At 42.3% G+C, this 15991-nt stretch overlaps 1 protein-coding gene across 2 annotated transcripts; it reads right to left on the bottom strand.

Moving 5' to 3' along the window:
* Positions 1-82: 82 nt before the first annotated feature.
* Positions 83-15891, bottom strand: ical1 (islet cell autoantigen 1-like). Of its 2 annotated transcripts, XM_050063284.1 has the most exons (15): positions 15806-15891; positions 14936-14968; positions 13897-14071; positions 10759-10831; positions 10023-10146; positions 9685-9883; positions 9192-9317; positions 8899-8997; positions 8678-8763; positions 7834-7883; positions 7323-7367; positions 6954-7172; positions 4846-5166; positions 4655-4750; positions 83-3190 (listed from the first exon to the last, which is right to left on the bottom strand). In XM_050063284.1, exons 2-15 carry the CDS (start codon positions 14944-14946, stop codon positions 3075-3077), a joined length of 1740 nt encoding a protein of 579 aa, XP_049919241.1. In that variant the 5' UTR covers positions 14947-14968; positions 15806-15891; the 3' UTR covers positions 83-3074. The 2 variants fall into 2 exon arrangements, with proteins under 2 accessions (XP_049919241.1, XP_049919242.1); XM_050063285.1 differs by lacking the exon at positions 6954-7172.
* Between the last annotated feature and the right edge of the window lie 100 nt (positions 15892-15991).

The raw sequence follows: 15991 nt of genomic DNA, 5'->3' as shown, positions 1-15991 counted from the left end.
TGTGACACTGATACAGTTATAGTTTTACCTTGTGACCAATGCACATCAGTAGACTTCCTTTCTGTGTCACATTAAAAAGAAAAAAATTACTTGACTGTATCGTAGGGGTGTATTTCACGCCCCAAAAAAGCAGAGATAGGATAGTGCAGCTGATATAAAAAGTGTTTTTGGAGTTGTCTGACTCATAATTTTTTCCCCATGATGCACCTTAGCTCCACTGAGTGAGATTTATACAGGCACACAAATGTCGTTACTGAGGATTTGGTTTCAGTTGGTGCTCACAGACGTCATATTCACATCTCAGCAATTAGAAACCTGACTATACATCTTCATATTGTAACTGTTAACTAAACCACACACTCCAAAATGTCAGTCTTGGTCATTATTTCCCTCAAAATATAATCAGTGGGAATTAAATCCATCTCTGGTAACGCAGAAATCTATTCTGTGAGATGGTAACAGTTCTCCAGTGTTGATTCTTTTCCCGTAAAATAATAAATGCATCTCAAAATACACAACACACAGTTAAAAATAGACTTTACAGTGTTATTTGAGGGTCACTTTCTCAGTGTACTGCACAACAAAGACATCTGATTTTGCAAATAGTGTTATAATCTGAAAATAAATACATTTTGATGCATCTTAGGTGCAGAGTTATAGGATTTAAATAACCCACCCACCCCAAAACACTCTAATCCCTCATCCTGTTTTAAAATTTCCCTCAAGAACAAAATAAATGTTTCCTCCTTCACACATTTTTCTTGGCCTTGGACTTGTGATTGTGAAATCTAAACGACAGATGGGACTGAGGATGATTTAAAACGCATCCTATTATTACCCACACTACATTCAGAGCCAGCAGAATCTGGGATCAGGGTAGACGATTAGCATGAAGAGGCTGATGGTGGCGCAAAAGCCACAAAGAGTTTGGACAGTGTGAGTTTCCACTGTGCCTGTAATCTGACTCCAGTTCAGGCTGTCATGACACCATCAGTGCTCTCCAGAGAGGCTCACAGTTCAGTGTTAGCCATTAGACTGAATCCCTAAGAGAAAACAGAATTTCCTCACAGGGTTCAATAAAGCATCACATTATTTCTCAAACTGGTGGAGTCTTCAAAATCCAGAGTTTGTGCGGGGGTCTGTATCACAAAGCAAGTTCAAGTTTCGGTTACCTGGCTTCACTGAGCCTAACATCAGTGATCCTGGATGAAATGTTGGAGTTACATTTTTAAATACATTTCATCCATCTTAATTTACAGTGTGTGAGCTTGTCGCCGTCATCAGGTCAAAGTTTTAATGTGTCCAATACTTTGGTTTATCATCAAATACCTGCAAAACTAATAACATTTCCCATTAACCTCAGTTGTACTTTGCGTTTAATGTTAGCATGCTAATATTCTAAACTAAAAGGATTGAAATGGTTAATTAATACCAAAGTAACTGCTTCAGATGAGCCTGTTAGCATTGTTATTGTGAGCATGTTAGCATGCTGATGTTAGCATTTAACTTAATGTGGCTCTATGCGAAATTCAGGAGACATTATTAGCTGCAGACACATTATGTTCTGAGCGTACACGATATGCCCTACAAACCACCCCCACCAACAATACCAGATAAACCCAACAGCGTGGCAATTCATTGAACACTGCTGCAATGCCACATGGTAGTAAATAAATGTGAAGCAAAATGTTACAATTGTGATTCATCTTATGACTAACAACATGTCATCCTAACCTAAACCTCCTCTCTTTTAACTTAATACCGTATGGCTGTCTAAATGCTAACTTGGCATTTTCATCAGGGCTTTCAGTTCTGGACCAAGGGGCGAAGGGAGCTGATCATGTGGGCATGGTGGGCAAGTCATGTAGCTCCTTCAGCTGGAGCTATACCTACTCGAAATTTAGAGCATTTGAGTTGTCTGCACAGGGTTCTCAACATTGAAGTGGATGAGTGGGTGGCTAGCAGCTAACGGTGCTAACTCCATAAAAAACACTAAACAATGGCAACAGTGCTGACAAAGCTAAACTAAGGTGACAGATCATGGTTAATTTGTACCAAAGTATACATCAGCATTGTCATTGTGAGCACGTTAGCATGCTATGTTAGCATTATGCTGATGTTAGCATTTATCTTAGGTGCAGCCTGAAAGAGCTGCTAGCAAAATCCTCCCATTGTGTTATCCTGAGCTACACTGATGGGATAGGAGTGTAAAAGCATCAGTACCGTCAGAAATGGTGATCCACCCCATGGCCAAAAAAACAAACCAAAAAAGAGTATGCATTGTTATAAAAGAAAGAAAGAGTTAAGTCCAAACAGAGCTGGATAACCCACTGATCTTGCTTTGTGATACAGGCCCATGATGCAGCTTGAGCTTCAACTGTTAGTGTGCAAATACAGGCTCAGTGACAGGCTCAGGGTCCCTTCTCATCTCCTATATATACTGTACGCCCTTCATCCCTTCATTCATATGTGACAATCGTGTGCTACGATGTTTAAACATTAAGCAGTAAATAGAGATCTTTTTACATCCTGGGTCCCCTGTGATGTGTACACACAGCATACCAACACGCCCAAACAATGCAAACATAAAAAATAAAAAACACACACAAAAAAACATGCAACGCCATCCAAAATAAACCTGTAACCCAAACATTCTCTCTGCCTGACAGAAGCTGCAATAACTAAAAGGTAACACAAACCACATGAGGTTTGCTGTGTGCACATGAGTCAGTAGCATCACATGTAGAGTTAACAGTCATTTACAGAGCTGCAGAGAGCAGCTGTGAGTCGCTGAGGAAAACGTTTAACAGCCGACAGTGTTTTCATTTTCCAGTGTAACACAAATATATGTGTGTGTATTGCAAGTGTGGATATGTACACATCTCTCCTGGTAACAGAAATGTGTATGTGTGTGTGTGTGTATATGTGCATCAAGTTCTCTGTGTGTGTTTTTCATTGTTAAGGTTATGTTCTTTTACTTGGTTGTTGACATGAAAACTTGCTGACATCCAGATCCTGTGCGAGAAATTATACACTGCTGCTGCACTCTCACAAACACACACACCAACAGAGCTTTAGGCATTGAGCAGCTCATCCGCGGAACGTCCAATGGCGTCAGGGTTGGAGAGGGGGTCCAGGTCTGCGAACAGGTTGAACCAGGCGGACATGTCTTTGGATCCACCTGGAGCAGCTGCACGCAAGAGCACACACACGTGGCGTTAGAAGGAAGTTTAGGTTAAGCAACTTAAATTAAACACAAACACAATATAAACTTACATGAAAAAAAAAAACCTGCAGAAAACTGCAGTTCCTCTAGTGGCCACTTGAGACTGACTCCAGGAGCGAGTCAATCCCCATAGACCCCCATGTTAAAATGCCCAACTTTACAGCAGAAATAAACATGTTTACAGCCTGATACAAAAAACAGTTTTGGTCTCTAAGGCTAATTTCCCCGTTCATGACAACTGTACGGTGGTGAATTTTTACATAACTCACCCCTTTACATTTTATAAAGGCTTAAAGTTTTGCATAATTAATGGCGTAACTTTGAGCTGCCATGGCGACAATGCTGGTTTGGTAGCGTAACCATGGTGCAACCCCAGATTCACAAAGTGTAGGCATAGCCATAGTTGCTGTTTCAGTGTATTTTCAGTTCATGAAAGTAACATTTTGGTTGCCTAAAAAAAGTCTTGCTCAGTGTTTAGTTGTACTAAAATACCCTTTTAAGGCTAATTTATGCTCAACGGAGCACTCTATCCGTACACTGTGTTCATTTTGTCTGTATTTGTGCACATTTTCTGAAAGCATACGGATGCAGACAAAACAGCGCATGTACCACCGGAGATCATGGAGGCAATGTAGCATAGTTCAAACGAGATGCAACTGCAGTAGATGGCAAAGAAATGTAAATAATGGCGGTAATATAGTGAGAAGAATACACTGTCCACATGCCATGATGTACTTAATGGTCTCAAAGACCACCGCTGTCTACAATGCTGCCTCCATTTAAGGCAAATTATTAAAACTTCCTCCACCTTCACCTTGTTTGTTGTTGTGTGAAACTTTTGACTCTGCCCTCTTGTGCCATCAACTGGCTGTACCTATGCCATCTTAAAGGATGCAGGGTGGTATGAGGGCAGTGACGTTTACAACATTTAAAATGGACATATCCATTTTCATATGTAAAGGGAGTGTAAATGAGCCTTAACAAGTCAGATGTTCAGTTTGCCAGTAATTACATTTTGTTTTAATGGTTTTACGCTAGCCATAGTTAGCATTAGCATTACCACAGTAAACCATAGCTATAAATGCATCGTGCTAACTAAGCTAACAGCTGACATTAGGGTTATCGACACCCTTTTCTCCAAATATGGTAACTTCTGACTCCAAAAATTCAAGATGGCAAGAGGCAAAATGCCAGACAGGGGGCTTCAAAACAGAAGTCCACAAACCAGTGAGTGACGTTATGGTGGCTACGTCCATTATTAAATACAGTCTATGGTTTGAAGAGATTTGTTTTTTTCAGCTGGTATTTTGCTTAGAAGGTGTATATTCCTAAATTAATTTGGATTTAATACAAATGCCACATTGCACCTGGGGCTGCGTAATATTGTGTGATGCACAAAAAGAACACAACCACTGATAGAAAGCATACCATTAGCTGCTGTACTTGGAGCTGGCTGTGCTGATTGGCTCTGACCGGGAGGAGGCTGCAGGGGTGGAGCTTGGAACATAGGTGGGGTTGACCAGCCTAAAAGACAAAGCAGGGTTAAGAAGAGTAATGAAAGTGATCGGTCAGTGTGCTGCAGTGAGCCCATCCCTCCAGCAGAGTGCAGTGTGGCTGACCTGTAGAGCTCAGACTGTGATCCAGCAGCTGGGAGGGCAGGAAGCCTGTGGGGCTGGGGGGGGTTGAGGGTCGACGTGCTGCTGGTGCATTACTTGCTGCTGGTGCACTACTTGCTGCTGGCCCACTACTTGCTGCTCCTGTGCCATGTGGAGGAACGCTGGGAGGGTCAAACAGCCCGAAAGCGTCCTGCCATTCTTTGCTGAACTCGTCGCTGGCCCCTGGGCCCGGGCTGAGGAGGTCTTTGAGGAAAGCCATGTCGCCCTGTTCGCCATCTTCCACTTCTGGTCTCAGCGGTGTCCCAGCAATGTGGGACGGACCACCTGAAAGCACAGGGAAGGGAGAAAGACGGGAAGGGTTCTATATTAGACCAGAGGCAAATACATCACAGTTGACTCTGAAAAGGCACCAGCTTGTTATCAAAGCAGAGATACAGATCAGAGAGGTTAATTAGTTTGAAAAAGAAAAAGTCAAAAGGAGAAATGAGGGCCAAAATTACTAAAAAGACAACTTACTATTCAGGGCTGAAATTTTCTTAAGTTCACATTAATCCATTAGGAACATGCCGTATTTCCATGCTTGTATACTTTTTTAATCAAGAAAACACTATATGTCGAGCTGATTTTATTTGGCAGCAGAAAGATGCAATCTAACACCTTTCCTCTACAGCAGAAAGGTGTCGGGGGGAGATAAGGAGCCCTTTTGTCTGACATCCTAATTACCCTTTCATTTCATCACACAGCAATGTGACTTGGTAATTCAGAACACCTTTTAAATTTAATCTGAAATCCTGCAGAAGGTAGTTATCAAGACCAAGGCTCTTTCATGACAAAGCCAAGCTTCCAATTTGTAGACTGGTGGAAAATGTGGAGTGACATTTAAGTCAAATAAACCTTTTTTCAGCAGACTTGTGAGACACAGGTGCAACTAATGACATCAGTGGCTGCAAAGCACTGCAGTAATTATTGGGACTGAGCCATTGTTAATGGTATTAGTTCCACCTGTGCTTCTCCTGCTGTGAAAAGGGTCTATTTGGGAAGAACAAAGAAACAAGAGTGCTCTGATGCTAGGAAGACTTGCAAGATTCAAGATTTATTCAGGATAACATGTCGTGTATCAAATCCTAAATTAGTGTGTTAAAGTTTAACTTTTTTCTGCACAAAAGGGGGTGTGACACAAAAGGTTTGGGGTCGCTGTGGCTTTTGATGACTTCAATGTAATTCGCAAGGTCTAGGAAACATTTTTTTTTGTATTGACCATTCTCAGTTTTTGTGCTATATTATGACCTGTGGATGTGGACCATGGCCACTGCATTTACCACGTATACTTGCATAGTACAGGTGTGTTCTATTAGATGTCATGAGACAGACTGAGATCCCCCTTTGTCAAACATTTGCTCCGATGAAGGTCTAGAGATCAAACGCTTGGCTTCAGGCTTTATCTGCAAATACTTTGAGATTCTCTGCATTTTGGAAAATGGGATTTTTCCCTCCTTTGCTCTCAGAAACCTCCCGGCCACACAAGCACTATTATAAAAACATCTCCATCCAAATAGAAAACAAGACAAGAGAATGCCAAACCAACGGGCAGCAATATAATCGTAACCCTAAAGCTGCACAAACAAGCAGATGAAGATGCTGGCCAATCACAGGCCTGAAGAATAAAGCTATTACCAGAAGGCTACCTGGAGCAGTGACCTCCGGAGTGCATTCTGACACCTCTGTTCATTAAAAAGTGGAAGTGTGACTGTACATTGAACCTGCCTATTGTGCCTTAAAACTAATAACACAGAAGCCATGGTTAGAAAAAGGGACACCCAATCTGGGTGTTGCACACTGTACAAAATTACTTGTGAAACTTTGCAGTCAATCAATGGTCAGTAAAAGCAGCCCAGAATATCAAAGAAGTGAGTCTTAGGAGTGAAGAAGATGCTTGACTGTTTTCCTAAATAACAAGTGAAGACAGACTGAATCCAGATCCAAAGTGCTGAGGGAAGCAGAGCTGAAGTCCCAGGAGAGGTAAATATGTGTGACAACCAAGCGAAGTGAGATGGGAAAGCTGAGAACCAGCAAGGCAGGTAGAAGAAACAGGAGACAGCAGGCCAGTTTACCGGTGGCAGGCAGCTGTAACTGGTGGCCTCCAAAGCCCCAGGGTGCATTTGGGCCTCCACCCTGCGGAGGAGGCAGGAGCTGAGGGTGGAGAGGGAAGTTTGTTGGGGCTGGGAGCTGTGGCAGATCACAAGCCATGAGCATCAGGTCGTCATCAGAGCCCGCTGACAGTCCCCTGAGGTCTTGGAGGGCTGGAGTAGGTGTGGTAGTGTTTTGGGGCACTGAGATCAAAGGATCATAAAGCCAACAGGCATCCGGTCCACAGTCAGCATCAGCAATCCCAATGTACACATTTACACAAGTGCTGCTGGTTATAGAAATGCCAAGCAATACCATTTCTGTAGAAGTTCTCAACACACACACAGACTTACCATTGTCACTGGTTTGGCTCTGACCATCACTGCTGTGGCTGTGGTCTGGAAAATAGGGCACATGAAAAACAGCAGGATTACACATGATTTTTTATTTGAAAATGTGACATAAACAAAGATATCAAGCCAAAATAACACGAGTGCTGTTTAAAAGGAGCTTCTGTTAGTTGTGTCTTGATCTATTTTTTTACCCCGTGAATTCCAGAGAGAATCATTAGTTTCTTTTCAATAGTTTAACCTCATTTTCTGCAGCTTTCAAACAATTAAGAGCAGTTACCAAATCATTTTATACAGTAAATCATAAGTTGAAAAAATTAAAGCTGTCATATACAGTAAAGACAAATCATTAGGGACTCATTATATTAGCAGTTTCATATCTGATATTTGCCCTTACAATACCCAACAATCTCTTAGCATGGTGCAACCATTTGCTACATGTGATGTTCTCGTTGGCTCTGTGTCTTTCTGTCACTTAAACTCTGTGTTTAAGACCACAGGGGGCAGCACATACCTGCTCCAGAGGCACTTCCTGATGGCTTGTCGTCATCCAAGGACACCAGACTGAGGAAGAAGGAAGGAGCAAGGGAGGAGGGGAGAAAATTAAAGAGTGCCTTATCGAGCTGGCGCGACATGGTTTTGCTATTTTTAGCAATGCAGTAGCCTCTATTTAATTTGGAGCTGTAGTCCTCAGGTTCACTACTCTAAAGGCCTCAACTACCACGTGGATCACGGCTGATCACCATATGTAAAAGCTGCGCCACACACACACACACACACTTACTTGTGAGTAAAAATGGGCATGACATTGGCCTCATGTTTGATGAAGACATAGCTGAGGTTATTGAGTGCAGAAACAGACAAAAGGACAGTGAAGTGAAATGATAACGGAAGATGGAGAATAGCTGACAACAAAGGCGCGTGTGTGTCTGTTCATAATGACAGGGCAGAGAGGAGTAGCAAATTCTGTACTAACATGCTATTTAGTACACTAAAATAGTATGTATGATTTTTTTTAGTACGCCCCAAACCTCAGGATGAAACCAGCAGTGCATGACTTGCAGAATATTACAGCATACAATCATTGGACACTATGCCAGCATAAATACTGCACAATGCAATGCAGTAGTTACGACAATGTTCATGACAGACAATGGCGGACAGCGACCAAGCCAGATGCACTGTTGTGGCAGGTGCTCCTTTAATTCGAGTCCATTAGAAGTGCTTGTTTTAGCCACTTACAGGCTCAGATTGTTATTATGAATGTCTTAAAATATTATGGAAAGGATCCTACAGCGAAATAAAAAGTATTTTTTGCCTTCCTCAAATTTCAGTGTGTGTTTAGTGTGTTCTCTCACCTGTCTGTGTTGCTCTGTAGAGCCTTCTCCTTCTTCTCCTCTTTTTTCTGCATGTCTGTTAATTCCTCCAGCGGGTCTCGCAGGTCCTACAGGAGGGAGGAACACTTGTACTAACACATCACTTCAGTTGAGAGGACTGCTACAATTACAGTTGTGTATTCATACTGTGTTGTTGCTGTCTCCCTGGGATAACACGAGAGTGTCTCTTAAATTTGAAGTACCTTGAGTGTGGTGAACTGGTATGGTACATGTCCTTGAAAGGCCTCGTGGATTTCTGACATGGCGTGGGCCGTCTTCTCCCAAAACTGCAGCAGAGTGGTCTGCCATGACAACACGTAGCACGTTAAATAAATGACAAAGACAAGTAAGGTAGACAGGTTCAGATACTTGATGGTAGTGTTATTCAAAACCTAGCTGATTACACCCTTGGGAAGAGTCCCTCTACTACTTTTTTTTTGATATTTCAACCAAAGATGTAATAATGGTGACAGAATCACTGTTGACAGACACATACCTGGTAGGTACAGAGGGAGTGGGAGAGCATGTTGCAGCGGCTTGCTCCCAGCATGTCAACCTTCTGACACACATCATTCTTCAGCTTCTCAAACTGGCCCTTCGTCCCTCGGACCTGGGTTTGGACCTGAAAACAGAAAAAAAACAAGACAATGAAAAACATGCACACACACTATAAACCATTAAAGTGGAAATAGACAAGTTTTTTTTCTTTGATTACACAATTTAATATCACTGTCCCAGTTACGGAAGTGGCATGCAGAGGAACAACCAATGTTACTTTGGAAAACAAAATGCAGTGTGTCCTGTGTTGCTGATAGTTGCTAGGCTCTGAGGAAACAAGGAAAGCAATATGGCTGTCTTTGCTACAGCAGCTCCAACAATAGTGCCACCTGGAAATGCTAGAGGGAGGATGAGGGTTGAAAAGTTGTCTGCTTCCACTTTAAGAGGGTGTCAACTTGCACCCTAATACACGCAAACAAGCGTCCCCCTACCTTGCGGAACTTTTCCAGCTGTTTGTAGGTGTCTGGGTCCAGTTCTTGGGAGACGTCTTTCATCCAGAGCAGAGCTCCTCTGTACTCTGTGCGGGCCTTCTCCATACGGCTGACTGTCAGTAGCGTGTCAGCGATGGCACGACGCCTGAACGTCTCCACTTCCTGGTGCAAACGGTGCAGTGGTGGGCAAAGTGCCATCCTACAGAATAAGGCAAAGATACAATTTCATAAAATTATGAAAGTGGTTTTTCACTTTAGGGTTTATGACGGTATAGAATGCACTGTATATTCATCTTTTTAACACGTGATCATTGGTTGCATTATTTTCCGCCGCTGACCTCTGCTTGGCGGAGGTGCACAGAGCCTTGCTGGTGGCGTCCATCATGTTGCCAGCCTTTGTGCGATCGTGTTCAGCCTGGAAACGCAGGAACAGGCCGAGCTCGTTCTCCTCCTGAGACAAGCCTGTGGAAAGAGCTCACAGTCAAAGTCCCACATGTACACAGAGGACCAAATGGCTTTGAGAACAAAACAAAATGAGACTACAGACTGTTTACAACAAAATCCTCTGAACCCAGAGGCACCAGTTTATCTTTTACAAAGACAAAGCTCATCTCGATCTCTGTAAATGCTTTTCCTTTTTAGATTAGTGATGAGTGATGTAGTTTCATAGCTGACTTCCTCATACCATGACTGTAGAGGTGAGTATACCATAAACACTGTTTGAACGTTATTTTGAGTAGTGGAGACCAGTGTTTCCCAAAAGCCTCTTAGGGCTAATATGGTCGTAAATTCCCTCTTATGAACTATCCTAAGCTTAAGAAGTGTTTCCCAAAAGCCTTGTATGTGTAAATATATTGCTACCAGGATATAGAGCCCAAGTTTGTCTTAAATTTTGGACAAAAGCAGCTGCAGAACAAACACAAAAAAACATAAACTGCATCTTCTATTTGGGAAAAGACGGTTAGTTGTATGCCTCTTGACTCATCCGACATTGTAACGTCTGAAATTAATCTCTCCTGTTGTTAGTCAGAGACGAGATGTCATGTAACAGGTTTAGTTTTGACTGTCACTCACGTGTGATTCTGTGCTGGTACTTCTCAATCACCTTCAGCAGCTCTGTGCACGTGAACTGAACCGAGCGAAAGAACTGCAGACACAAACAATACGATTAGAATACTGGGTTACTATGACAGTTTTCATCTCAAGACCTTTTCTCAAAACACTTTTTTTAAGCTACACATAGTTTTGAGATGTTCTGCCACTTCATGTCAATAATACCAAGACTTTATTTTGCAGTGTGGTGCTTCAGTGAGGCAGCACTCAGTGAACACAACATATTTTTCTCTCTTCCTTGCTTATTGTCTGGCAGTCAGCTGCCTCGCCTCCCATCTGGGGGACAACAACAGTGACTAAAGGATGAGTGTGTGTCATAGCAAAGCTGAAACAAATAGATCCGCACACCCGTTAGAAGGATTTTAAAGCTGTGTAACGTTTTGAGCACCAGACCCTGGATAAATAAGGAGCGACGCCATCTTAAATACCCATAAGGCATTTACAAGCACACATAAATAAAGGGTTATCCATCGTGTTTTTGTCTGTGTGTCATAGCAACACAGATTTCGAGGCCACTCTGGTGCTGATGTCTGATAGGAAGGAAGAATTAAAGGATAAGGGGGTTATCTCATGTCTGCTAGAAATCATTAGTTACAGCTGACGTGTGGTCTCTCCTCTCTGTCCTGGTAAAGCACAGGTGTAAATTATAAAATGAATGCTGGCTGAATTCCATTTAGCTGCTTCAGTTTCAGGGTCCTAGTGTTGTTTATGATGACTGTCACACTGCCATGACTTGCAGGGACACTTGAAAAGAATGCAGCTACTGTCATCAGTGCTACCTGTGTTTTTCCTTCTGTGACAAGGGAAAATGTCTGCTGGGGAAGAAGACTGACTCATTGGCAGCTGAGCCAGATAGATGAGGAGGTTACCTCACATATCCCAAGAGTGATTCAGAGGAACGCACCATAATAATGCTGCAGGTTCACCGGGAAAATATTCATTAAAGTTTGACGTGTCTGGATGTAGAGTTAAGCTAAGCTAATGACAGAGCAACAGCACCTATCAGACTCTGTCATTCAGTGAAACGTATGAAGATCAGTACAGCACTGCCAGTTTCTTCTCCCTGCACCCAGACAGGTGTAAGACCGTAAAGAGCAAAGGGAGGAGGTGACTTGTGTAGTTACTGATTAGCTGCAGAATAAACAGTCACTACCTTCAGTCTGGCTGCCTCAGCAGTGGCCAAACACCTGTCAGCGTCACATCTCTGGCAGTGTACAGGTCAGCGCACCTCTTTTGATGTTTATTAGTGAGATACTGATCAATCCATCAAGATCATGTTTAACTAATGGCAGCTGCTCGGTCTGAGTCACAGCAGTATGGCCGGGGAAAAACAGAGGCAGATGGAGATAAACATCCGTGCCTGCCTTTGTGCAGACAAACAACTCTACATTCAGTTTTTCTAATTGAGATTTTCTGTGCCGGGGTCAAAGTTTTCTCCATCACCCAGACAAAGAAAAATACTGACTACTACAAATAATAAAAATCAGAACTCAGCAGAGATGAAATTTGAACATGCACTGAGGCGATGTTGTGATAAAAACCCAATAAAATCAGGTTAGCTGTAAGGCTGCCATCCAGAAGCGGTTCCAAATCTAATCTGCCCTGGTGGGTTTTAGTGCTCTGCTGCTTCACAGTCGGCTCGGAGTCGAGATGAAATTTATGAAGGAGATTAAGTAAAGCAAAAAAGCGACAAGACAGATCTGCGAGTTTACTTTTTGTAAATGTCAGTAGTGTGGTATCTTTGCGTGTGAATCTCCCTCTGCCTTGCACTTTGCGTCTTTTAACACTTTCCCCTCTTGTCTGAATTTGTCTCTGTCTCAGCGGGTACGAACGGAGGCACAATAGCAGGAGGACAGAAGAGGCCTGATCTTGTTCCAGAGTGAACAAAAGCATCACAGTGCGGCTCTAGCAGCTCAGTGAAACTCTACCACGTCCCCGTCTCACAGGAGCAGACAGCCTGTCACAACTAAATGCCAGCCGGGTTTCAGCCAACCAAAAGTGTCCACTCTCATTTGTTGCGCGAGTGAGAAATGACTGAGAGGCAGAGGAGCAAACTGTTGACATCACTTCTCACAGCTGGGATGTGGTGTTAAGACATTTCACGTATAATTTGAACTCCTATAACTTGTAACAGCAAGAAAAGGTCTGTGCAAACAGGGGACACCTTGTGCCAACACACTGCTGATGTTCTGAAAAACCTTTCTTCATATTCATTCTGCAGACACTTAATACCTATGACTTTGCCTCTGGAGAGTTCCCATGATTGTGTCAGTATTGGAAAGTTTAATTACATTTTAATTACATTTACTCACTCCAGAGGGAAATATTGTACTTTGCACTTCGAATACATTTATCGGTTACTTCTCACCACGCAGATGGAAGCAGCATCCACTCATGGACGAGAGGCTTGTGCTCGTGACAACGCTAGATGTAAACATTAATGGCGTCCTCCTCAACCGAGCTGTAACATTAGCTCATTCAGTAGTGCTAGGGGAGCTCGCAGTAGATGCACAATGCCTCTTTGTGGATAACACTAATGCACTTATACTTAAGTAAGATTTTGGATGCAGGAATTTATCTTGTAACAGAGAGGTGGCAGGAATGGTGCAAGCCACTGTTTGTCACTTCCTGTATGAAATCTGACTATCAGTCTCTCACAAGGTTAGGTAAACAGGTGTCAAGTTAAATGATGGAATATGGTTTTTCCTTTACAAGCTCCACAGTAAGACATACGAGAACAATTCTGGAAATAAAATAGACCCGTGTGAAGTGTTTGGCACTGTTATCGGAGTGAATTAAAGCAATGGTTTTAACTGAATGTAATATCAAACAGACATAATACTTAAATAGCCACAAGTGGTAGATAGCACTTTGAAAAGATGGCGCAACCGAAGATAAGTGATGGTAAGTCTTTACAGGGGAACATCACTGACTTAAACATATGACAATAAAAATAGTAAGCAACATTTACATGACTAATTTTTATCTGGAGACTGGAATACAATAAATCTAGCAGTGATTAAGTATTGATGGAAAAAAAGAGGCAACATGGAAACAAAGCTTGTGTTTTTGCAGCTAAATAAATCTCTCCTGTCCTACCTCCAGCTTGGCATCCAGGTCAGCATCAGAAGCCACTACGTACTCATCCTCCTTCTTGCCCGTGGCTTTGATGAGGACCTGCTTGGTCTTCCAGAACTTCTTCTGCATGCGAGCCATCACCGAGCTGTCCTCACCGAGCAGAGCCCGGCCGCCGCTCAGCATGTCCCCTGCAAACCTGGAGCCGAGACTTCAGTCAGTGACGTGTCCTACTGTGTAGTTGTGCTCATAATAACAGTGTAGTTTTGTCACGATACTTGTCTCTAACTTCGGCAGAATACTTTGAAAGATAGAGAGTGAGTAGGGATGGGAACTGATAGGATTTAACTAATACAGATGCCATTATTGATTCCGCCTTTCGGTCTGATTCTTTATTGATTCCCTTATTTATTTCTGATCAATTTTCCGCGTGGAAAAAAGTCAGGCTACACAGATTTAACATAGTGTATATGAAATGAAAAAAGAAAAACTCATCATCCTACCTGCATGGTGCTAATGTTATTATAACATAGGACAATTACCTCTCAGTAATGGAAGCACTGCTCAGTTGGAAAGAAGTGGCACTCGTGCGTAGTGTAAGATGTTTCAGCATATTTTGAAATCATCATTTTACAGTTATAACAAGTAACACTTTTGTCATCTCTCTACGATGTACTGCTGTCTCCTCTCCGGCATGACTCCTTGTTGCAGTCACTTCCCAGCATCATCATCGCATCAGTTTGACATCATTGTTTTGCAATGAATTGTCAGTAAAACATGCTAGCATTGAAACAAAGGAATTGATAAGCTCGGAGGCTAACGATTCTGACAGACTGCACAATTTCAAACCAGATCTCAACTCGAACAGGTTCTTGATTCCCATCCCTAATGCTTAGGGCATAAAGTTTAAAATGTTTAGCTTTTATTTTCTCGTTTAGTTGGAGAGAACAGCAGTAGTTGACTGTAGAAATTAACAATAAAAGAGAGAATCAATATGTATGGATACATCAATATTTTTTACAATACGCTATTGTAATTATGTGAACATGAATTTTGCACATACCCATCCATCATTGGATATCAGCCTTTTTCTGTTCTGAAAATATCAAAAAATACAGAGGTGATGTTAGACAAACAAAGAATACTGATAACAGGGTGAACCTTAAAAAACTGCATAAAGGTATAAAGTATAACTGATGTCAAAGACTGTCCATCTGGTTTTTATGTGTCTTTTTTTAGGGTCCTTAACGTTACACAGAAAGACATGACATTGAACACTGCAGACTTTCTGATCTAGAAGAGATTTTGTGTAAGACTGACCGTTTCATGTTAAGTAGGAGGGACTGTCACTTTCTAACAATGAATTAAATAACTGCAAAATGACCTGCTGCTGCTTTTCCTGTTGAATTTTGCTGTGATACATACAAGGCAAACATGAAAACAGAGCTGACAGCTGTTCCCCAGTGAGGTATAATCGAGTTATCATACAGGTTTGTCTGTGGCTGGACAAAACTCATCGGTGCTAAAGGCTAAAAAGCTAATCTAATATTGTTCTTGGAGCAGAGATCAGACACCTGCGACTGTACGGAGTCAAGAGATACTGAGAGCCAGCTGTCTGAGGAGCAAGTGTTCAGTTACAGCAAATGCTGCCTTAATGACACGGGAAGAAACAGCAAAGTCATTTTGGCACTTATCGATACAGTACATACATTCACATTAAGGTATAAAAGTAGAAATAAACGTAACCTTGGTCGAGAAAACCTGCCAGAAATCGTCAGTGAAGGAGCTTGTGTGCTAGCAGCAGTTTAGCTCGTAGCAATGTCGTGGCAAACACAGTAATGTCTGGACACATTTAGCTAAGCGACGAAGCAATTTAACATGTCCGGTTTTTCTGTTATGGTTAGATAATTTAATGAGGTGAATAAACCTTTACCTTGCTGTTAGTTTTATCCAGCAGTGCGAGCATCTATGCAGCGCTGCTCGGCTAGCCTCCTCTGCCGATAGCAGTCATCATCTGAGTCAGAGAAACAGGATATGCAAACTAGCTTTGGCGCCGTTTGGACACAAGAGGTCGCTGCTGTTCAGGCCATACCAAAGATCGTCTATTATAAAGAGGTGT

This window comes from Epinephelus moara, chromosome 15 (assembly GCF_006386435.1).
Source record: "Epinephelus moara isolate mb chromosome 15, YSFRI_EMoa_1.0, whole genome shotgun sequence".
NCBI lineage: Eukaryota > Metazoa > Chordata > Actinopteri > Perciformes > Serranidae > Epinephelus > Epinephelus moara.
This window is presented reverse-complemented; position numbering and strand designations above follow the sequence as displayed.

Bases quoted from the DNA above. Each gene is read 5' to 3' on its own strand.
- ical1 (XM_050063284.1), bottom strand. The intron at 10,147-10,758 runs GTGAGTGACAGT...CTCTTTCCACAG, and splicing joins GTACCAGCACAGAATCACAC to GCTTGTCTCAGGAGGAGAAC. The intron at 4,751-4,845 runs GTCAGCCACACT...TTTGTCTTTTAG, and splicing joins TCACAGTCTGAGCTCTACAG to GCTGGTCAACCCCACCTATG.